Source organism: Coturnix japonica, unplaced genomic scaffold, assembly GCF_054131305.1.
Source record: "Coturnix japonica strain WE unplaced genomic scaffold, WE-NBRP24 Scf049, whole genome shotgun sequence".
Classification (NCBI taxonomy): domain Eukaryota; kingdom Metazoa; phylum Chordata; class Aves; order Galliformes; family Phasianidae; genus Coturnix; species Coturnix japonica.
Window position 1 is genome coordinate 1,637,124 of NW_028188952.1, and position 25,617 is coordinate 1,662,740.

Below are 25,617 nucleotides of genomic sequence, written 5' to 3' on the forward strand. Positions count from 1 at the left end.
TCAGCATCTGCTGATGTTCTGCCCTGCTCTGCTCTTACTGCTCCCATCTGAGCCTTCCCCCGTTGCAGAATTGGTGCCTGCATTAAAACAGGCTGTTTTTAATTGTTATTTTTTTCAATAGAGATGAGTTACAAAGAACAAAAGGAAACTGAACAGAAATTCTGGGCTCCTGTAAGCGGAGCTACGTGATGCTTCACAGCACAGTGAGATTCCAACCCAGTAACTGCAAAACCACTTCAAAAAAAAACCAAAAAAACACAAAAAAACCAACAAAACACGAAACCCGAAGACCATGAAAAACACACACACACACACACACACACACACACACACACACACACACACACGTGTGGAGGAGAAGGGAACCGAGAACAAAAACAGAGCGATGAGAGCGAGCTCTGCGCCTTCAGCCGCTGCCGTCCTGTATCTCGCAGCGCAGACACAGACCGTCCCTGCCGCCCTCGTGGAGCCGCCCCGCCGGCACCGCGCTGTGAGCAGGGGCAGGTTTCACTCCCAGGGCTGAGAAGCGCCGGCTCTGAGCGCTGAGAGCTTCGGTCGGATCCTGCGGCTCCTTCCAGGCGCTGCCTTCGATGTGACACAGAGCGGCCGAGCAGCACGAAGCGCATCGCGGCGCAGAGGGATCCCCCTGCTGGCAGCGCGGAGCGGCCCCGGCCCGGATCGGCCCAGAGTCGCCCTTTGGGTCACGTAACTGTCAGGTCAGCTTTGTAGGTCAGAAGGTTTTGGGGTGGCAGAGGCTCCTGATTACAGGAATGCAGGGGAGAAAGTAAACAGAGCTTTTGTTGTTGTTGTTGTTTTAAAGCCGGGCTTCTTAAGTAACTTTAACTTGATTTATTATTTCTTTTTGTGGTCAGATAAAAGCATGTTTTTGAGAACTGCCAACTACAGAAGAGAACTTTTGCCTTCTTGATTTGACCTACAGAGCAAACCCAGCAGCAAACTGCAGAGCAGCAGCTATGGCAGAGGTCAGAAAGTGTGAGTCAGCCCCAGCAAAGGCCCCTTTATCTTGAAGAGAAAAACAAAGAGCAGAAAACAACTCCCTCGCCATGATGTCATGTTTTGGATTTGTTGCCCCATTTTTTTGTGGGTCCCCTGTGTGTGTGTGGGGGGATGAACAACACCCGCCCACTGCCAGCACCCACACACCATGAGCACCCACAGCCCAGAGCTCTGCATCCAGCCCATGGCAGAGCCCCAGGGCTCCGTGAGCGTGCACCCACTTCCCAAACAAAGCACACAAAACAGAAGGTGGGCAGTGAACACCCGTGAGCTCAGCAGCAGCAGCAGCTTTATCTGCTCCGTGCTCCTCGTGGGAGGGTTTCGTGTCTGGCTGCGGGCTCTGGTGGGTGTGTTGTTTCATCAGGAGCCCCAAACAGCCGCTGTGTCCGAGCCCTTGTGCAGCCAGTAACGGGAGGTGTTGGTCCTGCACCTCCTGCTGACTCCCTGGCACTCCACATTCCCTCACTCCCTTTGCAGCTCCCGGTGCTCTTCACTGCTTCCAGTTTTACCCTTGAAGATGACACCTACTCACTCAGGTACACAACCGTAGCTGCAACACACCCTGTCTGTGCCAATAATTACTGTTATTTACATGTACCTTGAGAATATGTAGATGGAAAACACAAACAGCCTGCAAAGAGCAGGGCTGTATTACAGATAGAAGCACAGCAGAATATTGGCAGTGCCTTCAGACAAGAACCAGGCTGCCATTGTTTAAAAAAAAGCACGTTGGATTTTATTCTTTTCAGACCATTCAGAAAACAGCAGGGATGTCCAACCCACGGCCATCTCACGCACCCACTGCTCCAGCAGAACATTCCAGTTACCGCAGCGCGACGCCTCTTGTAGCTGGAAACACAAATAATTTGTATCCGTGGTTCTGTGCATTGGGCTCCTGCTTACACAGGACAAAATGGGGCGTTTTCAGTAGTTTTTATAGGGTTTTTTTTGCAGCGCTGCTGCTTGTCACTGTGCTGTCACCATCACAGTAACACAATGAAGCATTCCCCTGCTGGGTGCTTTGCCAGACCTTTGGCTGAGGTCCTATTAGGACATGAAGTAGCAAATAAAGTTATACAGTGGAGAAAAGCAAAGGCTGCTGTAAGTAACCCCGTATCACAGAGAAAATCCTTAGGATACAATGCCTCTTAATTCAGGATAACGGCACTCTGTCAGTGGGGAATGCATCTCTGGATCTGCTGCATGTAGAGCACAGCAAGTTTCCCTCCCTGCTGAAGGGTTATTGCCCAGAAGGTGGCAATAAACAGGAGGTACACACAGGTGATACACATCTCCATCTCCTTCAGCCACAGGAAAACAAGGGATCTGAAGGAAAACTGCTGTTCACTGTGACAATTCAATCAGAAAAAGGGGAGCAATCCTGACTTTGCTATTGAGAACAAAACTAGTGCTATCATTCTGGGGGAGAAATTCCAAACAATAATCTCAGTACGCATCATACACCACCTTTATGTGTGAGATGTTTTCTGTTTTAAGATCTCCTTTGTCCCTGAAACGCCCTTTTGGTCACTATGCTGATAACAGCTGTTACCACCAAAACCCAGCATCACCGGGAGACATGTGGTGCCAGGCAAGAAAGATATAAAAGCTGCTGAGCACATTCTGAAATCAAACCAGTACTTCATTAAAAACACATGTGAAACAGGCCACTATTTATTCTTTCTTCTCACTCTCCTCAGTGTTGGGGTCTGCAGGAGGCTCTTCCACTGTTGCACTGTTGCTCTCTGAACCAGTGTTGCTGTCACTGGTCCCTTCCTCTGCGGTGCTGTCAGCCCCCTCTTGGCCGCTCTCCTTATCATCAGGGGTAGATGTTCCTTCTTCACCGTTCTGCTGGTTTTCTGTGCTCTCCTCTGGGTGAGGCTCTTCTGTAATAAAATACTTGTCAGTATCATTTATATACTGGTAGATTGTTTAGATAGTGCAGACAGAATTTCGGAATAGAACTTGTAATAAACGAGAGTATTTCATAGCAATTATTTGTGACTTGGTATGTACAGAAAGAGGCACAGCTCTCAAAGCCCACTCAGTGCTCAGAACATATGTGGTCCTGCCACATGGCACCGTGAAGGTCTCCTGAGTGGGGCACAGGAAAGCAATGTGCCTGGTTAAATCAGGTGCACCAGAGTCCAAACAATCAGAGCACTCTCCCTTATGCTGTTACAGCAATGACTCATGGAGACACTGGCCCCCGATTCACTGTCACCAGAGTGACTGCATGGAACACGGCCTGCTGTCAGCTTTGAAGAGCTGCAGTTCCAGCGTCCTTGCCAGATGGTGGCAGTGGGTCAAGGAAATGTGCTCAGTTGTTCCCACCTGACCCTTGTCTAAAAGATTCAGAAATGTTTGGTTTTTTTCTCCTTGGGTACATTCACACGAAGTATTACATACTGCCTTAGTGATATTCTCTACCCTTTTAAAAAGGAACAACTTAACGAGGAAAACAAACACCTGTGTCCATAAGGATAAATATTCTGAACATTCTTCTGAAACCTTTCTTCCTAACAGCACAAACTCGGGGCGCTCACTCTGGCCGAGCAGAGGCTCTATGGAGGTATTTTAATACTGATTCTTTGGGGATTCTGAAGCTGCTTTGAAATGTGGTTACCTGTCTCCATCGGAGCGCTCTCCTCTTCCTTCTTCTCCTCCATTTTGTTGGCTGCCGGCTCTTCCTCAGCTGCTGTGTTATTCTGACTGCGCTCAGCTTGCTCAGCTGCTTCCTTTTCCCTTTCCTCCTGCCTCTTGCGTGCCTGTTCCTCAGCCTGAGCAATTTCAGCTGCGATTTTTTCCATATCCACTTCCACCTTCAAACTGCACAGCTAGCAATTAGAAAAAAGCTCTTTTATTACCCAGTTACATTGTGAAAAGACAAAGCACCAAGAAAACTCAATTATTACTCGGTATCTCAACATGCAGCAATACGTGCACAATAAATATTGTGATTTGAATAAGTTTACATTAAAAGCTTCAGAAACTACAGAAGAAGCAAACCAAACGCTCCACTAGACCTGGGACACTGCAGTCATCTCATCACAGACAATACGGAACTAAATGGAAGTGGGCAGAGAATCTGTATGAGCAGGGAACCAGTAGATTGCTCAGAGTAAGTGGGGAAGGAGACTCGTACCCTTTTGAGCTCATTGTTAAAGGAATCTGTGCTTTCCAAGAACTTCCTCTTCTTCTCCTGGTGACGCTCTTCAATTTGCAGCAGCTCAGCTTCCAGTTTACGCTGGAAATGTAATAAATGTAACAAAATTAATAAATGTCATAAATGAAGCTGCTTTACTTCTGAAGAAATGGACAACAATATTCAAACCAACATTTAAACACAGACATGTTTTAAACCCTTACACCAAAATGTTCCCTTGATCCAATACCCAACATACACCAAGAAGGAAAAAAGGCTGAACAATAAATGGGGTCTGTGCGGTAAAGAACTGCTACAAGACTGCAGTCATAAGCAACTAAATCTACCAATACACCCTCTAAAAGGGTTGTGTGTAACAAGGAAGAGAAAAGTTCAGCTTAAGGTAACTCTCAGTAAAAAAGGCCATGGGAAATGAAATCTCAAATCCTGGCACTCCCAAGATCAGCAGTTGGAGCGCACAGAGCACAGACACCCAACAAGAACAGCACAGGGATGATCAAAGGATGCGCGACTCGGCGTGCTGCCCTCCCATCATTTATCTTTACCTGGTGAACCATTAAAGACTGAACCTGGCGTTTAAGAACTTGCATTCTGGCTGTGGTGACAACAGAGCGGACGTCAGGAACCACACTTTCACTCAGGATCTCACTGATGAGGCGATGGTTTCTTTGGAAGCGGGCTGTAGCTGTGTGCTTCATTGAAAACCCATCGTCGTAATCTGAAACAGGAGTTGGAAGCACAATGGCTTTCATTCCCCAAAGCAAGCACTGGGGCTAATGAGGCTGCACCAACATCAGCACTGACTACAAACAAACCAAAGCCCAACACTGCTTTCTTGTGTCACAAAGTTCATCCTAAAATATTTGAGCAATTCATCCCAAATATGAGTGGATCCATCCTGGTGCTGGCACAGCTGGCTCTGCCTGCATTAATTCTGGCCCACATAGTGTGGATCAGAAATGAAAGCCCCATAATGTCAGCTGCTCGGAGCACTGAACATGTTGACATCAGTTCTGCAGTTACCTCACATGGGAAGGCGCTGTTGCCACAGGCTTTATCTCAGGGTGTAACTGAGCAGATTTTCTCACCCTCAGGTTTCAACAAGTACGTACTGGGTCACCAATTTCAAAGCAGACTTTAACTGCACGAATCTGGATTTTCCCTGCTGGGTGGGGTGCATTTCCTTGCAGTCAAATAAACTTTCAGAATTTTCTCATCAACTTGTCAACAGTGAGGATAACTCTGTTCTAAACAATCTCAATTGACTTTTGTTGAACCTTTGAAGTTCAGGTGCTCCTAATCATGCCAGAATTCAGCTTATCAGAACGACGTGCTTCTTCTGGTCATGAAGTGCAGGATTCCATTCAAGCTGGATTAAAGGAAGCGGCTCATCGTTTGGTAATTGATTTGTTAGAGCCACTACAGAGCTTTAAGCAGATGAATTTCTTTTGAACTGTCCGTATCACTTCATACACAATTAAGGGCTGGTAGATTTACCACTGCATTGCCACCTTAGGTTTTGGGAGTTGTTAGCTATACAAAATAAAAGTAGTGAAGGTACTGAAATAAAAGGAAGTCACACTCAGCACCAGGAAGGCTACACAGAAGTAATTTCTCTGTCTGGCGTGTGCTTATGCCACAGGCCCTGTGGTGAGACTGTCTCCCTGCACACACACAGGCTGTTTTCTGCTTACCGTCTGGATCTTCCGCTGGCTGTATGCTCATGTAAGGTTCACCCTTCTCCATGCGTGACTGCCGTTGTCGGCTTTCTTCTTCTAACGCAGCCTCAGCACGACTTTTTGCATTGATGTAGGCAAGGTATGCAGGAGAGTTGTGGTAGGCCTTCATGGACTCATTGTACTCAATCTGAAAGGTGACCAATATTGTTTGATTGCACCACTGGACAATTTCAGACCTGACAGAAATAGGTGTTACTCAAACTCAGTTATACAGACTTCATTTCTGAACTACCTGACTGAGACACAACTAGATTCCCTCAGCTTTAAGTTTTACATATCAGATCTCCTTCCACAGTCATTCAGCCCAACTGGCGTTGGGCTTTCAGCTGCTTTTTACTGCTTGAGAGGTCTTAAGAACGCTTTATTTTTGTCATTTGAAGTCAAACTTCAGAACAAGGCATTTATCAAATGAACTCAGATCAAATAAAGAAGAGTTGACTTAAAATATTCTCAATAGTTCTTTGGAGTTTTATCTATGTCTTTTATTTCCATTTCTTCTCTTTCTTTATTCCAGTTATGCCATGAGCCAGTTTCCAAATAACTTATGCCTTTTGCGTTCTTTGATCCATCCCTGCACTGGGATGATACAGAGTGCTGCAGCCAGACTACTGGTAGCAGGACTGCATCACTGTTTTCACTTTCTCTGAAATATTTTCCCTTTGAATTGCTTCCTTTCAGGTCACTCTTAAAATTTGCCTACTCTAGAATTTGTACAGAGATTTCAGGTATTTCCAATGAAAAATGAGATAAGCTACGATCCTGGCATCAATACCTGAGGGCGTCAAGTTTCTTCATTACTAGGACTGGACAAACACAAGCAAGATGGCCCCTGCCCCAAGGAGCTTACAATCTAAACGCTGCTACCAAGTTAAAGAGACTAGAATTCCTTCATTTTGTTTCAACTAAGAGTTGGAAGTACTTCTCTACTGACTTGGAATCAAACAGCTCAGGTTTGATCAGGCTGTGCACAACCAGGATGCCAGCCAGGTTTAACTACAAGGCAGCGGGTGGACAAGCTCCCCTCTGTAGTTCAGGATCACAGTAACAGTCTTGTAAAAGTCCTCAGCACTTACCAACCTAGAGACATGGCAGAGCTGTCATCTTTTGTTGTGAAGATAAAAACAAAACCAAGAGAAAACCCTACAGAATGGTATCATTTTTCGACTAAGAAACAAAACACCACGCCACAGCGTGGAGATACACCAGGTAATAGCATGGAAAGCAAACCCTACGTGACTGGAAGTCTTTTATGAGCACGTTCATGCCTCAACAGCAGTAGTTGCAGAGCACCAGTTTTGAAAGAGGCTTTTGGTGTTGAGGCAATCTTTTCAACACTGATGTTGTACAATTAAATCCATTCATTAAACAGTTAAATTCGGTACTCAATTATAAACAACTTCATTTTGAATTGGGTCTAAAAACTGACCAGTCACAGCTGATGTACAGTAACAAAAAAAAAAGTCTAAAAGATGTGTCAGGACACAACTTCCATTAAGTTACATACAGGGGGTCTGGTGAACGCCTCATACACCACTGCACGGGAAAGATGAATGTTTCTTCTCAGACCAGTTCCTAGAAGAATCAGCTGTAATAAACATCCCAGATTTCTTCCATTTACCTTTTCAGCTTCATATTCATTCAAATACTCTTGCTTCTCTTCATCAGTGAGATCTCGCCACATTCCTCCAATAATCTTGCCAATTTCCCATAACTTCAAATCAGGATTGGACGCCTTCACTTGGTCCCAGACCTTAACAGAAACAGCTGGAGCTTTACTAATGATATCTAAATACTTCCAAATTAAACATTTTATATTGTCATCTCAGTGTTCTTTCTGGAACCACCACGAAAAAACAGGGTTAAGTTAGGGATGAGTCTGGCTAATCTATCTCGGTTATTTTCTGGGGCAGTCAGTAGGAGGTCATCTACTGAAACGGCTTTGGTTTCATCAGAATATTTTGCCTTTAACCCTCTCACTTCTCTTCTCAAATCGCTGCATCTCTGGGAAAAAAAAAAGCTCTATAGAGAACACACATCCAGCAGTAGATTGCGGTAAAGAGCACTGAGCTTTTCACATCAGAATGCAACATTTCACAATATTTTTCAGTCTTGCTGATCAATTTGAGTTCCAACAAGTTCTGACTCCACCAAAAAGGTTTCTAACTTTACAAGGAGAGAAAAGAACAAGGAGAGAGCTGCCAGGGTTAGTTCTTGCTGCGCCACTTGCCTTTTTTTTTGTTGCTGTTTTTTTGGCCTAGGACAGATCTGCTGGTAAAGATACTTTACCAGAAGTGGAAGAATTTCCTTCTGGCTCACCCGCTCCAGACGGGCTCACCTGCCCTCCCCACGCCCAATCACATTTAAGACTCCACAAGGGTCTCTCTCCTATTTTTTGTCAATCAGTTCAGAGAATAGCGAAGTAACCATTGCCACAGGCTAGGTTGGTGAAGGAGAACATGCAAAGTCCACTCATTGCTACTCTTCAGTCCAGCTACAGCACTGTACCAAGCCCAGTATACCGCAAGGAATATTTCCTTTACATTAAAAGTTCTCTCATAAGTCACAGGAACTTCTGAATGTGGCAGGGTGGATCCTTGTCAGCAGACAGCAGAAGGAAATTATCAATTTAGAGACAACTGTTCCCCCCAGAAACTGGCAACTGTAAGAACAGAACAGCGCTGCCATTATTCTGCAGGGCAATACATCTGTTCTTTACAATTCCCTTTAAAGAATGTGCAGGCTGTTAGGAGTAAAAGTTTAAAAGCTGAAACTAAGATAACAGCAATGAATTGTTAGCACGCACAACGCTAACATCTATTACTACTTGTTCGATACCCATACCCACCTTCCGGCTGTACCTCATGTAGGGCATCAGGGGCTTGTCTGGGGGCTTTGGGGGCTTTGGGATGGTAATACCAGAGGAAGCCTATGGAAAAAACGAAGAAGTCCATTTGTTAATGCGCTCACCGGGCAGCTTCCACACGCGCCAGCTTTGGGAATGCATTTAGTCTTGCACAGTTGAAAGAAACAAACATCCCCCACCCCACTCCAAGAAGGAAGCACCAACCCCCCCCCCCAAGCCTGTGCACAGGTACACAGCTAGTCCTGTTAAACTGCTCGCTATGAAGAGCAAATCAATCTCTGCAACCGATCCATCAGTGTGCGTTATTTGCCTCCAAGCTGTCATTATCCATGTTAGCCTCCGCATGTTTTTGTGCTCTGATCTTCCTTCCAGTCTGTGCAATGCTGAACACCTTGTGCTAAGCAGGAAGACACAGAAGAGTGCTGCTGATGGAGAGCTGCTGCACGCCCTGCTCGTCCTTCACAGGACACCTGGCAGCTTTGTTCCCCTCACCACCACCTCACAGCTCACCACCTCCGCTCTGCAGGCACTCAGTGTGGGAGTTCCAACCGTGGGACCATTTCCATCACAACAAAAAGCAGTTTTGAGCCTTTTCAGGATTGAGAAGATTAAGCAAATATCTGAAATTGGCCATAAAGGCCAACGTGTTGTATTCAGCTTTCCAATTGGTCCTCTTCATTTGTTTTTTTCTGCTGAATTTATGGAGTTCTATGAATCGATGCATACAGAACTGTGTATAAGTATAGATAATGTACATGGAGTATATGTATTACCAAAATGTATACATAGATACACACACAGATGGGTTTGAAAAACATTAACGGAAACTGTTCAATGCTTTTAAATTAACAGGAGTTCCAGGACACCATACATATCTTGATATATGCATGGCAGAGAAAGCTGTATATGCTTATGACATACAGAAACAATGAGAGTTCTCGGAGCAAACCTAACTTAACCTTGCTTAAGAAAATAAATGTCTGTTCAGACAGTACACTCAGCTGAGTTGCAGCTTGGATGGGGAAGGCCTTTTCTGTAAGCACTTCAACAAACCCAATGAAGTCATCTGTGAAGCCTGAAAGGGGGTTTACAGAAGAGGCACACGAAGAGCACTCTTCACTGAAGGCACTGTACGTGTTCCATGACAAACTGCTTTGTATCCCATGTTCTAGACTACAGAATATCTGATTGTATTTCATATCATTATACTTCTGTTGAAACAACTGTTTCTGAACCAGGGACTTTGCATGGTTAAATCAGACTAAGATTGGAAAGAATAACAAAGGCTCATATTTCTTGCACAGCTCCGTAGTGTGAAGCAACTATCAGCGATCCCTGGTCTGCAAAGCATTCCTCCTTATTTTGTGCCAAAGTCAGTAACTTTGCAGTTCTACCCCCCAGGGATCGGTACCCGCAGCACAGACCTTCCCTACACATGCAGCGCTCACTGAAGACCACAGAGTGTCTCCTTGGAGCTCTGCATCACACGATTCCCACACGTCTTTCCCTCTCTTGAACAGAAGTCCATTTTCTTGTTAAGGGTTTCAAAGTGTAGGGGAAGGGGTAGGGATGGAGAGAGAAAATCAGAAGTAATCTCTTGTTCCTAGAAAACGAGGCAGCAGCCAGGATTCAGAAGATCCTAACTCTAAAGCCATTTCTGGGCATTGCCTGCTGTTTGCCGGATGATGTAATAGTTGATTCTCCTACCGTGACCCGGCTGTTGGTGCCCGGGTTCCCTCCCAGCCTGTAGTTGTTGTAGGCCAGATGGCTGTATGGATTGTATCCCACAAACCCTGGTGTGCTGGGCATTTGCTGATGGAAACAAATGAGACAAAAACACGAATGAGAAATGAGATCAAACGAGGAAAACACATAAATGAAAATGAACTGCAATATGGCATGCAAAAGCAATCAGAATTTAAACAAGCAAATGAGGTGTAGCAGTTGATACCTTCTCAGCACACAGAACTTAGTCCAACATAAAGCTATTAAGGAACCAGGACTCTTTAGCAGATGTGTCACTACAGATTTCTGTCCCAAGTTCGTGGTTTTACTTCTGCTAAGCGTGTGACTGGATTTCCAACATTTAAGCCACCAAGAAATTCAGGAGTCTCATCTCCAACCTTAGAAGACAAAGCAGCGCGCAGTATGGGGGCAAAAATTCCCCAAGTCAACATTTACTACAACAGCAAAAATCTCTGCCTCCTCCTCTTGCCATCCTTCTCCTCCTAACAAACACGATGTTGCCAGCAAACAGGGTAAAAAAACAACGTGTCTCAAAGCACCATCCATGCAACAGTAGCAGGAGCAGAGGACTTCACTGGTGGTCTGCAGAATCAAAACACTCTGGAGAACTGTAAGGATTAGAAAAACCAAGAGAGGACGATGCATGGAGCTGCTGCTCTGTTAGGAGGCCGCAGGCTGACGGAGCTGAAGAACGGCTGCAATGCAATGTGCAGGTTAGAAACCACAAACTAATCTTAGGAACAACCAAACACATCTTTGTCCGATCTTGCAGGCGGATCAATTTGTTCTCACCTCCTGGAACATGGAGAAAATCTAATTTCCATGCACACAGATGTGGGTAAGCAGGGATGTAATCAAACACAAAGTTCACTGTCTCCCCTTGGTTGTCAGTCTCACTCCTGCACTTCAGCTACTCTCTTTTCTTTGTCCAGAATTCAAATGGTGTTGGAAATAAAGCAGACCAGCCAGGTAAGGGTGATGGAGTGCTGCACCAGCACTCACTGCAGCACCACGCCAGGTTCATGCGTTACCTGCACTGTCTCACACTGGAGTGCCACTTTGTTAAAACCCATTTCAGCCGTCTTTGAAAGCAATGTGCTCACTGTACCCATTCTACATCACGGCTATAAAAGCATCAATATGAACCTGGTTTTGTGTGCACTGCTGACAAAGTCATAGCTTGGCTAAAGGATGCACCACCTCAGTATTCACCCACACTGTGCCACAGGAGAGATCCGCTGCCATCACATTCCTCCTGATAGCACAAATCTATTGAGCTGTGTGAAATGACACATGCTAAAGAGCATCCTTACTCGTTCATTTGTTCCACTCATTAATATTTTCTCCCATGAGTGCATTGCTTCCAAAACAAGAGCTGCCTTTGCTTTCAGCTGCTTTTCCAACCACAGCACGACTTTTATACATGCAGGAGTACAACTGGACATCACTGCCATGTTTTCTTAACTGGCATTCCATACCACTTTACTGTAAGTTAAGAGATTTGCCATGCAGCAGACCCCAAAATATCAGCATTTTCATGAAATCTGAGTATGATTACCAGCACGGAGGGTCTCCTTTTTCTGACCAAATACAACAGAAATCTGCATCCCACTGAAAATGTGTCAGAAGCACAAAAACGTGCCCTGTTTTTGCTCATCATTTGTGTAAAAGTTGAGCAGGGAGTCTGAGAATGAACCGTATCGACTTGGCCTTCAATATTCCAGCATCCCAATGGGCAGCATTGGCTGCATGAGTTCAATGGCCACATAGGTAAATAATCCCGGTGACTGCTGATTCAAAAAGGCCACATCCTGCAGATGTTTAAGATGAAACCAGTTTGTTCAGCTTCTTTTTTGCAAACTGTTCTGAAATTGGGATGACTTTAAACAAGGCATATCATACTAACAATGAAATACAACAAGCGTGTTTTTCCAACACAGGAAGGTGCTGCGTCTCCGCTGTTACGGCTCTGGTAAGTCACTAACAGCTCTGCTACAGGATCTGTGTTAATGAGAAAAAGCACTGTACTTACGGTTGCAGGAGCTGGGGTAGGAGGTGGAGCATAAGATGGCCTTTCTGTTAAAATATAAATGTAAGCAAAGAAAATCCTTGAAAATGTGAATGAGTTCTTTAAGAGGCATCCATTGTGGCAAATGCTTTAATGGGATTTACTAAAAGACAGACCCAGCTCAAAGACTTTGGAGCACACAGCAAAGGAGAGACTAAAAAAAAATCAAACCAAAACCCCACATCATTGCTACATTTCTGGTCTTTTATTTAGGCAGATGAAGGAACCTGAGATACGTTTACAGGCACATCGGTTAAGAAGAGGGTAAGGAACAAAACAGGGAAGCAGGACCCAGCAGAAGCTGGGACAGATTTGCTGTGAGACCAAACGCTTGGACTGGGCTGCAGCAGCTCCTGAGAGCTCCAGGTGGGCACCAGGAACTGCTCCGTGCAGCCCGAGCTGCAGTGAGAGCTGACGGCACAGCAACAGACACCACGGGAACCAGGAACGGCTGCTCTGTGCACAAGGCCCACAGGCAGCGCCCCAGAGCCCGCGGAACCGGATCCGAAATTCACCAAAGGAAGAAAAGCCCGAAAACTTACTTGACATTTTGACAGGCAAATTTTCAGCCACCTGACGTTACATTCGTGTTTCTGAAAGACAAAAGAACAACCGTCCCATTAAGGCCACCCCGCTCAGCCCAGCGGCCATTTCACGGCGCTTCTCCCGCAGGAACTTCACGTTCCTCCGCCGTTCCGTTCCGTTCGGTTCCGTTCGGCTCCGTTCGGTGCCGCTCGGTTCCGTTCGGTTCCAGCTCGTGGCTCCACACGGACCCTCACACACCGGCCCGGCCCGTGTAACCGCGGAGGCCGCGCCGCCGGGAAGAGGCCGCGAGCGGAGCCGCCCCGCGGGCAGCGCCCACCTGAGCCCCTCGGCACCGCGATGAGCCGCCAACCCGAGACCGGAACCGAGCCCAGAACCGAGACCGGAACCGATCCCGGCACCGAGCCCCCCGCCCGTCCCGCCCCGCACACACGCACCGCTCCGCCGCGCCGCTCCTTTGTTCCTGCCCGGGCCGAGCCGGCTGCGAACACCGCGCCTGCGCGCCCCGCTCCGCACTTTCGCCACGGCCTCCGCCCCGCTCCCTCCCGCGGGTGTCCGAGTAGCGCGGGGTTGATCCGTCCGTCCGCCCCGCTCACCTCGGAGCCGCTGTCAGACCGAGGGCCGCCAGAGAGACAAGGAAGAGCGGAAGGCGTTGTGGCGAATCTGCGGTGAGCGCTGCCTCACGGGGCTGGGGTGGAGGCGGCGCGCGCCGTTCCCGCGCTCTGGGGCCGCGTGAGGCGCGAGATGGAGCGTCGAGTGGCGGGAAAGGAGAACATGGCGGGAAAGGGAGAAAGCGGCTGTGAGTGACCATGAACTGCAGGAATCGTCTGTAATACACATAGAACTGCAGGAATAGTGTCTGTAATGCACATAGAACTGCAGGAATTGTCTGTAATGCACATAGACAGGGCTTGTGTGACACCAGAGGGGATAGAAGGGAGAGGAAGCTGGCTGTGATACCACAGCGCGGCCTGCTCTGCTCTGAAGCAAGGACACGGACATGGACAGATGGAGGTTTCCATTCAGTAACACAGGGAATATAACGATGGGAAGATCCGCCAGCAGCCAGAGCTGCACCTCGGGGTCCGACAGCGGCACCTGGGCACAACGTCCTTAAGGAGGAGGTAAGAAAATACTTAGAGGTGAAAAGTAACCCTGGTTTGGCTTGGGTTTGACCACAGTCATTACATTGCGTTGTACGTTGCATTCAGTTGTGCTTGGTGTCGATAGCATTAAACATGCACAAGTCACTGCAATGTTCAGTGCAGTTCCATACTGATCATTCTGGATCGTTATTTATTGTTGTCTTTGCTTTAGTTGGTTGGTTTTTCTATTTATTTCTCATTTCTGTTTGCCTGTGCTCCGTTTCCAGGTTGCTCTATGTGCTCTTACTGCTGTACAAGGTTTGTTTATAGCGGGTTGTTCAGGTCAGGAGCCCTGAACATGTTTAATGATCATAAACCAGCGTTGGTTTGTGCTCTCTGTCACCCAGTCCCCCTCAGGACGGACACACAAAGCTCAGGTTTTATTGTTTTTATTGTTGTACCGCTATTTACTTTGGTAAGTTTGTATCCCTGTTTAAAGTGCCTCAAAGCGATTAAAACTTAGTTTAAATTCAAGTATTGTAAAACATACAGAGTATAGCACACGAAAAAAGCTGCATAGTGAAAATGCCAGGAGAGGCCGTTACATTCAGGATGCCAGCTACTCAGGTATTAACAACACCGCATCAGTTTTAAGGTTAATGATAATTAGCCAGCTTTATACAGTAGACAGAGAACCATGGGCAATGGAACCACTGCGCTGTTGTTGCTGTTGATAAAGGCCAGAAGCGAAACTGAACAGTGCAAGACGTTGTGGTTCCCATCTGTAACATGTGCCTTAATTCCTATGGCACTCACTGACACTGCAGTTGGTTTTTTCCTTCTGCTTTGGATCCCACAGGTTCTGTCTGTGTGTTTTCTCCTTTTGAGCCCCCATAGTTCCAGTGCTCTCTGCTTTTATGGGTCACCACCTTAAATCCTTGTGAACAAACATCCTTACCCTGTTTCTGTTTGTGTGCAGTTTGTCCTGTGGTCTCATTAAACATATTAGGGTTCCATTTCTGGTTTCTGTCTGTGCACAGATGCAGGACCACCAGCTCTGTATGTGCCCATTGCTCTCAGTGGTGGCTCCGGGGGCACTTCATGTATATGGCATTGAAGAAGAGAATGAAGTATGTGGTTCTCATTCCCAGAGAGAGAAACGAGTTCTCTTGGCGAAGTATAAAGGTGCAGTTTAATTCTTTTGCTATTTGGAACAGTACTACAAAACAACAGGAATGAGAGAATTGTGGTCCATACCCAGAGTATAAAACTGGTAGAAGTCGGGTTTCCTGGGATCTGGGTGCTGCCTTTCTCCCCTTCGTTGAAGAGACACGGCTGCTGTACCAGCTCTGGGTGCGGGTCCATAGCAGTGGCAGGAGGAGGCGCTGACCTGCTGAGCTGAGTGCTATGGTTTGATGGAGGGGATGCTGCACGACCGCCTCATGACCAGCCTGACCTCGATGGCTGGCAGGGTTTTCTGGCTGTGTCTGCATCCTTCCTCGGCCGCCGCCAGGTGCAGGTCAAAGCGCAGAGAAACAGATTTCTTCCTTAAGCGCGGGTTGTCCTTGAAGAAAGAGCCTTCCCATTGCTTAATGACTTCATCCACTTTTTCTGTCCTGAAACAGTAAAGCAAATGTGTTTGGATGCTTTGGGTGCTGTGTGACACAGAACTTCAGGGCTGCTTTTAAAATGTTGTACCGGGGAACCAGAGTTGGGTTTTTTTGTTGTTTTTTTTCTTAATTTTTTACAGCTTCCTTCTGGAAGTCAAGGGGACACTTGAGTGTAGTTTTATTTGCACGCTTTTAAGTAGACTTGGATACAAACCCATTGCTCTGAACACAGAAAGTTTGTTTCCAAGGAGAAAGTTTAGGATTCGGTCTGCAATGAGGCAGGACTGAGCTGCACCATGGAAAAAGACAAGGAGGCGATGCAACACCAGCAAAGTCAATCAAGATGAATAAAACATTCCAACCCTCAGATGCCCCCTGAGCAGCCAGGCTCTCCTTCCCCCTGCAGCAATCAGCAAATCGTAGGGCTTTCCCAGTATGAGTTGGAGCAGCCAGGCCTGAAACTCTGTGCCTAAAGATGCCCCGGGAGGGCTTTGCAGACACAAAATGGGCTCTTTTACTTTCAGCCTTAACTAAATGTATTATTGCATTTCTGTCAAGAATGGAACTGTTAGAGGCAGCGTTGTGATATTGCTAGCTCAGGAAGCAAGTGCTAATAAAGAGATCTTTAATATTTAATTTATTGTTAAAACACACCATTCAGTATAACTGGAACTACCAGTGCTACTCTGGAGCTTCCTGGCTGTGTGGATACTAAAGAAAGGAAAAATCAGAGAGTGAAGTGCAGTGCCCCAGATTCACGTTTAAATGTTTTCTTAGATTTATGCATATCTTACTTTATAGTGCCGTGAGCTTCAGCACTTTGCTTCGTAATATTGCCATCTAGGATTGCTTGTTTTGTCATCAACTCCATCTTCTCAGTTTCGTGCTTCTTTACACCATCTGTAAAAGAAAATGCAGATGTACCATGCATGTAGATGGGGAGGTGGTGGCACACGGCCGGGGCTTTTCTCTTCCATCTGTACAGAAGCTCGTTCTGCAGCACCCCACCAATATGAAGCTGTGTTGAGGCCATGAGCCCCATGGGGAATTAAGTGAGTGCACCCACCTGCAGGCAGCGTGAAGGTGGTCGTGCTGAGGTTGGGCTTCCTGCCCTTCTGCTCGGGTACGGAGCAGCGGTACCTGCAACAACAAACAGCTTCACCTGCACCTCATTGTACTGAATTGCTTTCATCCATCACTTGTTTGACAGGCAGCTATGGGCAGTTTAAAAATAGGAGTATGAGAAGTTCTGTTTGGCTGTGGTAACCATTAGGATTTCTTCTATTAGTGCCACGTTATTTCATTGGGAAGTTTGAAGGGGTGCTTTAATGAGCAGGTACCTGTTCTCCTCTCTCTCCAGCAGGCTGCGGTACGTTGCTATCTCCTCCTCCAGTTTCATCCTGGTGTTCAGCAGGATTTCGTGCTCTCGCAGCTGTTTCTCGATGCCTCTCCTCACGTCCTGCAGGTCTTTCTCCAAACACTCAATCTCTGCCTCCAGGTTCTGGAGCTGCACGTGATACTGCTGTTCTGTGGCACGCAGCGAGCGCTCCAAACCCTTTTCCTGTTGAATTTAATTCCTTTTAAGATTTGAAAGGTGTACATACATTTCATTAACAGTCAGACAGTGTGTTTTTATATCAAGTCCTCTAAGGAGTGTTATTTTCCCCAGATCTGGCTGCTGCTTTTGGTGCTTACCACAGCGTGCAGGGATTCGATCTCGCTCTGCATGTGATGCCACTGCCGCCGGGCTTCGCTCAGCTCCGCTCTGGCTGCCTGCAACGCTTCTGCATCTTTGTCCATTCTTTTAACTGGAGCTGCTTCTTGCTGCAGGGGATACAGAACCAGATAATGTAAAATATTTACACAGAGTAAATAAAGCAGACACATAAACATTTCTCATTAGGATTTTTTTTTAGATTCTCATAGACTTATTAGAGCTAACAGTGACAAGTTAGCATTTTATGTACAGTGTAATGAGGATTCCTTGTTCTGTAAGCGCACACTCAATGCTCTTTGCTTGTCCCCATGTCTGCATGCTGCATGGTTCCTATGACACGGCTGTAGTGCTGCTCCTGGGCTGCTTTGTGCCACAGGCCGGGCTGGAACAGGGCTCCAGCGGGCACTGCAGCAGCACTGGGAGCTGTGCTTCAACACAGAATGCCTGCAGTCCCTGTTCTGCAGCACTACTGGGTGACAGCTGGTCTGATTTGCAGATGGAGCCTCTTGGCATTTGGTGTCTGTAGCTTGGTTTGCTGTGTCAAGGTCTTTAGGTTTTAGAGATGTTTTTGTATATAAATCTAAACCAGCAGCAGTGGGTGTTGATAACATGTCATGAATCTGTATGGGAGAACAGATGATATTTGCTGAAAAGTATGGCAGTTTTACTGTAAGCATTAGGAAACAGGCCCTGAAAAGGTACAGGTTTCTTTAATATAGGTGCTAAAAGCTGGAAGGCATTTAGATTAATGGCTTCCTTGCATTGCCTTTGATTTTCGAGATGCTCATTTGCTGTGGGGTATCAGAGCTGCCGTGGTTCAGTTTTTACATCAGTGCAGCCCAGCAGTGTCACTGTGAGGCACAGAGCATCCGGACGGGCCGCATCCCTGTTACTGTGCATTTCATCCCATCAACAAAACCTTCCCTTTATCTTCCAGCCCAAATCCTACTGCAGTCAAATCAAAATCCCGTCCCACAAAATATGCTGCATCGAAAAGAAAATACCGTACCTCATAGAGGCGGAGGGAGGAGCTGCATAGACGAGGGCTGTCTGCTTCCTCTGGAAGGTGTCTGTCTGCATGAAGTCATTACCTGGGTCCTTGCTGAGATGCCGCTCTTTATCTGATTTCTGGTGTCGGGTGTTTCATACTTTGCCCCGCTGCCCCCGAGGAGCCGGGCCGCTTCCATCCCCCTCCCATGCTCCCCTTTGGTGCCCGGCTTCGCTGGGGAAGGGGGGGGGGCTCTGCAGAGCCTGCGGCGGGAGGAGGCAGAGCAGCGGCGGCTCTTAAAGCCGCAGAGCTTCGGTTCTGGGCACGCACTGGAGCCGGGGCTTGGGGTCCGTCCTGCAGGTGTCCGGTAACCCAACACCCGGCTGAAATCAGGATGCCAAGGTTGTGTGTGGAAGTGAATGCATACAGTGTGTTAATGTCTTTGTTACATTGTAAGTTAGGGGATTTTATAACCTCAAAGTGTGTGAGGTTGGGAGATACAAAGCATCACAGCTGCTCAGAATGAGAGCACAAGGGCGAAGGGAGGGAGCAGCTTCCCAGCAGGGCAGCTGCAGTGGGGCTGATGGGGCTACATCTTACTTACTTTCCCCATTGCTACATGGAGGGTGGAAGGTAAGGGCAGTCTGTCCTGCTTTCTACAGATCAATCTGTTTCCTGGCCTGTTTTAACTGCTGGATAGTTACAGTCTCAATGATCACGAGTGGTAAGAACTTCCCTTAGCTTTATGAAGTTTGCTCAGTAACGTGCAGTATGGGATATTTAGTAAGAATTCAGATTTCAGTAAGAAAACCAACCCACAAAACAATGTATTTTAGACTCCAGCATGTATCAGTGAAATGAGGGGAAAAAGGAACTAATCTTACAAGATGCTCCTTTGAAGAAGTCAAGGCCTTGTTCCACTTCAAAGTCTCCTTGTGTGCATAAGGCTTCCTTGTTCCTGACTCTGTTTGCTGGCATACGTGAAAGGATCCTGTGTAGTGCTTTGATTTGTCTGAGCTGGTTGTTCTCCAGCTGACCCAGGCAGGAATGAGAAGGTTTTGTTGTCCAGTGCTTTTTCTGCAGCTGTCTTAAACATTCGACTTTTACTTCATTCTAAAAACAAATATTGTCAGTTTTTTCATTGATCCACATCCATAAAACAAACATAAGATTTTTTAGCTTAGGAGAGTATAAACAGGAAAGGAAGAGCCCATGTCCCTAAGCAAATAATGTATGCTTTTCTTCTTTCTCATTTTCATCACAGTAGTGATCCTTTGCAGCTGAACTGCAGCTCCCCGGGGCTCCGAGTGTCTTCTGCTTCCACCAGGCAGTCGACACTGTCTGCTACTCAGAACTGTTTCTGTTTGAAGTACAGTACAGAGGTCTGCAGGGATGTTGGACTTGATCCCAACAAACCAAATGTTGTGCATCAAAACGTGTCAGGAACTGAAATGCTGATCACATTTCTGAAAGCTTTAAAACAATAAATGAGCACTAATGTTTGTTTTCCCTTCCCTTTCTCCAGGTATAAGGGGAACATCTGGCTGTGACACTGCTGCCACTCTAAGGTAGGCTTAAGCTACCTTATTTTCAATAGGTTTTATGTCATTTTGGATCCTAGCAACTTTCAGTGCCTGTATTTTATTATGTTGGATTTCTGCAGTTTAAAAAACAATTGTCAGTTCTTTGGATTCTGTGCTAATGTTGCTGTGCACAGCGACAAAAAAAAACCTCATGCACAAATATGGAGGTGTGGGTTGTTGGTATTCTGGTTCATGGTGTTGTTCTGAGTGTCAGATAGTTTCGAACAGCTCATCGCTGGATGACCTGAAGTCAGTCCAAGGTAGGTTTCGGAACATAAAATGGTGCTCCCACCTGGTGGCGCTCTGGAACATCTCTGCGGGTTTGTGGTGTGCTTAGAAACCAGGGCAGCCCTTCTGCCGTGCTGCAACAGCCTCTGTACTGCTCTGTTAGCAGGAAGTTCTCTTTGTCCTTTACATGGCTGTAAATTGATAGCTTTATTTTTTTTTTGGTATCCGGTATTCCTTTAATCCTATGTTTAAACAGGCTTTTTTCTATCATATTCTTGTTCTAAAGTTGGATTAATGCCTCTATGTGAGGAGCACAATACTGTGGATATGGTATGTGGTGAAGCAGAATACCCAACAGAGTGGAATATATGGCTCAGGAGTCACAGCCCTCAGTGGTGACGCAAAGAATGAAAGGAGATTAATACCTTAAAGCTTGCTGAGTCTGCTTTTATTAGTCAAGAAATTTGGAAAATTTGGTTAAAACAGCAAAAATGCTTTATCTATTAATTACTCAATAATATAGAAAGGCAAATTTGATTGAATGTGTGCACAGTATTTCTAGTAACTGAACAAAGAATTGATGATAGTTAAAGAACACCAGGAAAATAATGCAGATAATACCAATGGATTGGAGAGTGTATTGCCAGGCTGCTAGGAATGAAAAGAGGTTCTGCTCCATACCAAAGAATCTTAGCAAAAAGCCAATCTACTTTTTTTACTTCATTCAAAAGAACAAATTTATGCTTTATGGAAAGAAACATGGAGAGAATGGATCCGCTGTGATCTCAGGTTGTGCCTTATATCTTCTCTTCAACTTCCTTCACGTGGGATGCAACGACTTTTCCATCCACCACTTCCTCAACGATCGTTTTGATCTTTCTGGTTTTGGTGGGATCTGAGTATCACAAAGGACACAAAGCAGACATTTATCCTCTTGTTACAACACCTTACATGAACAGCTGTGTCCTTTTTCCTTTGGAATTAGTTACTTGTTATGAAGAACTGCGATGTAAGTAAACAGAATGGCATGCATTACTTTACTTTAAAGCTTTGGAGATAATTCTGAATAGGTACTTGATAATTCTCTATCTGGTAGTTATGCTGGTTATGTAAAGCAGTTGTGTATGGGCACACATTAATATTGACCTGAATTTTAATGGTAATTGTCTATTATAGCTGATGTAAAACAAAGCTTTATTTGGTTGAGTTCTGCTTACCCTGAGAAGAATCCAGGGACTGTGTCTGTGACTTGGGCCCCGTCAAAGATGAGCTTTCAAATACAACTCCCTGTCCGCCACTCCTGCAAATGAAGCAGAGACAAGCAGTGCTGCAGTGTTTGTCACATTCAGGAGAGCTCGTGTTATTTCCCCTTCATGTTGGCATTCATAGGTTAATTAAATTCTGTGTAGAATTCATGATGTCTCTGAAGAAGAGCCAAGTATTTGGAATCTGTCCGTCTGCCTTGTGTGTCTTTTGGTGAGCGTGGCACTTATTTATAACAGTATCCTGGAGAGGCTATTGTTACTGAAAATAAAACAAAGAAGATAGTGTATATTCTTTGTTTCCTTACACGAACTCGCCGTCCAGCAGGCGGCGGTAGGTTTCAATCTCCATTTCCAGGCGAGACTTGATGTCTAGAAGCTGCTGATACTCGGCGCTCTGGCGTTCCATGTCAGCCCTGACCTGCAGCAGCTGAGACTCCAGGTTCCCAATCTGAAGCTGCATTTGTGAGAGCTGAGCACAGTAACCTCCTTCCGTTTCTGCTAAGGTGTCTTCAAGGGATTTTTTCTGTGTAGGAAAGATACCGAGTTAATAGGAAGAAGGTTTCTTTACAAATACAAAAGCAAGAGAATCGGTTTAATGGGAGCAAGCATAGCCTCATTGTTCAGAGCCATTTGTTTTCTTCTTGAAATGCTGGTTTGTTAATTGGCTTTTGCTACTTCACTGAATGGGGCCATGAAAGTTGATTTGCTTTATAACAAGCTACTTGCAGTCCAGTTGTATATATGTGACTGCTATTTAAGAACTAAAAAAATGCAGAATTTAATAGGAAATAAACACAAACCTTCAATCCTGGAGAAAAGTATAAGATCAAAAAAGGGCCGGTAAGTTGGAGAAGGCTCTCTGTCTAATTAGCAGTTTCCTTTTCACATACCATGGCAAGCTGAGATTGTAGCTCAATTTCCAGGTTCTGAAGAGTCCGTTTCAGATCAGTGATCTCGCTTTTTCCTGACTGCAGCTGCTCAGTATTGGTGGAGATCTCCCTTTTCAGCTCCCCGCTCTGAAATGACAAGGAGGAAGAGTGTAATTTCTCTGTTCTGGGCACTTACATCTGTATGCGTTGGGCCGAGTTTTCCGTCTGTGAGGTTGTTACCTTTTCATTGAACCATGCTTCAGCCTCTTTACGGTTTTGCTCAGCAATCACTTCGTATTGTCCCCTCATGTCATTCAGAAGCTTGGTGAGGTCGATTCCTGGGGCAGCATCCATTTCAACGCTGACTTGGCCGACTGCACTGCTCTGGAGACCCTGGAGCTCCTGGAAAGGTTTGAAGCAAAAATTATCTCAATGAAAGGCAAAATACTTCTACCAGAAATGTATGCAAAGAAATGTGTGTGATTTAAATTGTTTCTCAACGAGAACCCTTCCTAACTACATTCTGTCTCTAAAGAGTACAAAATGTTGAAATATGAGCACGGACCTTGCCTGTCATTTCCACTTTTCTCATGGTTTTGATATTTAACTTTGAGTTATTTTGAAGCTATTATGGTAAAGCCATTCTTTAACCTGCATCTCTAAGACATCAGTACGGATGATACCTGAACAGAGTGCAATAAGCATCTCAGCTGGCTCCCATTTCCTCTATGGTTTTAATTGGCACATTTTTGTAGCAACTTTCACTTTGAGGGAACTGTTTCATCCACTCTGACTGAAATAAGTGTCAATATTTGTTTCTTATATTTACCTCTTCATGATTCTTCTTGAGATAAGCCAGTTCTTCATTCAGGCTTTCAATCTGCATCTCCAGATCAGCTCTTGTCAAGGTCAGCTCATCCAGAACCCTGCGCAGACCATTGATGTCAGCCTCCACGCTCTGGCGAAGAGCCACTTCATTGTCATATCTGAAAAATAATAATGAAATGTCCTTTTAATGTGGCTAACGTGGTCAAATACATTCTGTCCTCTACTCATATAGCTTTTGCTATGAAATCTTAATGCACAAAATTCTCATAGTATTAGTAGTTCTGTTAATGTATTCTGCAATGAAAGAGATTTGCAAGTACTAAGAACGGTTCCCTTCGAGTGCTAGTGGGAGATTTTGCAATACTGAGGGATACTTACTTCAGCCTGAAGTCATCAGCAGCCAGTCTGGCGTTATCAACCTGCAGAATGATTCTCGCATTGTCGATAGTCGCGTTGATGATCTGGAACACAGACACCGGCCGCAGAGTGATTTTACATAAATCACATAAATACATTTTTTCAGATCCCTGAAGAATTTGGCAGGAACTCTGTCTAATTTACAAGTTGAATTTGTGATTTTAAAAGTATGAAACCCTCTAAAATGTGACCATTTGAAGAAGAGTTTGCACAGCTGGGCTCTGCTGCTCACTTCCTTATTCAGATTAAACCAAGTCGTTTGACAGTGTTGTGTGACAGAGCTACAGAACTGCAATTAACTATACATGAAAAATTCTGCACACGATCGCAGTGCAAAGTGACGGGATGATTACAGGCATCCATCGTGTGCTCTTGGTTTCTGAAAGGAATTTGTTCCTTTTCTCTGGATGTGATGCAATGAGTTACAAACACAGAGATGCATGAAGTACATAGTTTTGCTACCTTGTTTCGAAGATCTTCAATTATTGGGTAATATTTACTGTAGTCGTTCCCAGATCCCGGAACAGCAGCTCCAGGCCCATTTTTCTCGTACCACTCTCGGATTTTGCGTTCCAGCTCCGTGTTGGCATCTTCCAGGGATCGGACTTTGTCCAGATAAGCGGCCAGGCGGTCATTGAGGTTCTGCATAGTTTCTTTCTTAGAACCAGAAAGAAGGCCGCCATCCCCACCGCCACCAATGCCAAATCCACCTCCAAAACCAGCAGCTGCGCCGCTGCCAAAGCCACCTCCAAAAATGGAGCCTGAACCGCTCCCAAAACCACTTCCTAAACCTCCACCAAAGCCACTGCCTGAGCCACTTCCATAGCCACCTCCAGAGCTGCTAACAAAGCCTCCACCAAAGCCACTGCCTACGCTGTTCCCAAAGCTGCCGCTGAAGCCAGAGCCAAGCACAGAAGCAGCACCGAACCCTCCGGCGGATCCACCACCAAACCCAAGGCCGCTGCCACCAAAGCTGCCTCCAGCGCTACTGCCAGACATCCTCAGGGGTCCCCCGCCAAGGCCGCTCCGAGAGGAGAACTGCCGGGATCCCACACTGCTGCGCACTGACAGGGCCATGGTGCTCCACAGGGCTGGGCTGATCCGCCAGGCAGGCACAGAGTGGGGCACGTCAGGGAACTGGGATCCCTTTATATGGGGGCCGCTGCCGTAGTCACCGCCTCCTAACAGAGCGCTGAATTCTTTCTCTCTCTCTCCCCCTCTTTCAAATTTAGGGAGGAGAGAAGCAGTTTAGTGAGTCCGGACCAAACTAAATGATACGTGAAAATCTAAATTACCCGTGGGAGCGGAAATCTGGAACCCTCCAGGTGTTTGCTATATGAGGAGAAATGGGTGGAGTGGAGCTAAGACATCATGATAATGTTTTGCCATGTGCAACAGAGCGCAAATTTCTTTTCGCATTTAAATCCATCTGAAATAATTTTTTTGTCATTACATATTCATTGCTTTCTTGGTTTGGGGCTATTATTATAGAATTATGCTTAAGTAAGTAGAACGATCCTTTCATGTTATATCCCAGCATGCGTGTCAAAAGTGTTTCTATTCACAGTGCTTTTCTGGTACAAACCTGTGGCAGATCAGTGTTCTCTGGGCGTTAAGTAACGACCCAGAGAGCTGATCAGAAGAGGCGTGCAGACAGGCGGTGATCTGTGGGTCTGTCAGGAAAATGATAATGTTCTTATTATACTGACCGTGATTTGTAGTTGTTTTCTGCCCCGTGCCTTTTGTCACTAAAATACTTGTGTCGGATGCTGGAACCAACATTCCTATTGCAACATAATTGTATACCATCAGTTTATTCTTTCAGCCATGTGCTGCAATAGCCAGTTCTTTTTCTGCTTTGTGCCTCTTGTAATGTACATCTAAA

At 45.8% G+C, this 25,617-nt stretch overlaps 3 protein-coding genes and 1 long non-coding RNA gene across 31 annotated transcripts; 1 reads left to right on the forward strand and 3 right to left on the reverse strand.

Annotated features, from left to right (window-relative positions):
• Positions 1–1,727: 1,727 nt before the first annotated feature.
• Positions 1,728–13,875, reverse strand: SMARCE1 (SWI/SNF related BAF chromatin remodeling complex subunit E1). Of its 27 annotated transcripts, none has more exons than XM_085532579.1 (12): positions 13,739–13,875; positions 13,142–13,192; positions 12,564–12,607; positions 10,493–10,597; positions 8,768–8,848; positions 7,541–7,672; positions 5,878–6,049; positions 4,729–4,901; positions 4,163–4,264; positions 4,044–4,082; positions 3,644–3,854; positions 1,728–2,903 (listed from the first exon to the last, which is right to left on the reverse strand). In XM_085532579.1, the coding sequence occupies exons 2-12, from the start codon at positions 13,146–13,148 to the stop codon at positions 2,692–2,694; spliced, it is 1,278 nt and encodes a 425-aa protein (XP_085388705.1). In that variant the 5' UTR covers positions 13,149–13,192; positions 13,739–13,875; the 3' UTR covers positions 1,728–2,691. The 27 variants fall into 27 exon arrangements, with proteins under 27 accessions (XP_085388705.1, XP_085388708.1, XP_085388704.1 ...); XM_085532582.1 differs by lacking the exon at positions 13,739–13,875 and adding an exon at positions 13,580–13,631 and having other exon boundaries at positions 1,728–2,900; XM_085532578.1 differs by lacking the exon at positions 13,739–13,875 and adding an exon at positions 13,580–13,631.
• Positions 13,769–22,941, forward strand: LOC146752257 (uncharacterized). Its single transcript, XR_014940838.1, has 3 exons — positions 13,769–14,266; positions 20,068–20,110; positions 22,806–22,941. It is a non-coding gene; the product is annotated as an uncharacterized LOC146752257 (long non-coding RNA).
• On the reverse strand, positions 14,661–18,769 carry KRT222 (keratin 222). 2 transcript variants are annotated; one of them, XM_085532602.1, is made up of 6 exons: positions 18,646–18,769; positions 17,533–17,661; positions 17,174–17,398; positions 16,904–16,973; positions 16,632–16,737; positions 14,661–15,843 (listed from the first exon to the last, which is right to left on the reverse strand). In XM_085532602.1, the coding sequence occupies exons 1-6, from the start codon at positions 18,739–18,741 to the stop codon at positions 15,633–15,635; spliced, it is 837 nt and encodes a 278-aa protein (XP_085388728.1). In that variant the 5' UTR covers positions 18,742–18,769; the 3' UTR covers positions 14,661–15,632. The 2 variants fall into 2 exon arrangements, with proteins under 2 accessions (XP_085388728.1, XP_085388729.1); XM_085532603.1 differs by having other exon boundaries at positions 18,564–18,769.
• LOC107325186 (keratin, type I cytoskeletal 12-like) lies at positions 20,784–25,617 on the reverse strand. Its single transcript, XM_015885808.3, has 8 exons — positions 24,195–25,617; positions 23,694–23,776; positions 23,317–23,473; positions 22,728–22,889; positions 22,509–22,634; positions 21,924–22,141; positions 21,571–21,653; positions 20,784–21,248 (listed from the first exon to the last, which is right to left on the reverse strand). The coding sequence occupies exons 1-8, from the start codon at positions 24,807–24,809 to the stop codon at positions 21,151–21,153; spliced, it is 1,542 nt and encodes a 513-aa protein (XP_015741294.2). The 5' UTR covers positions 24,810–25,617; the 3' UTR covers positions 20,784–21,150.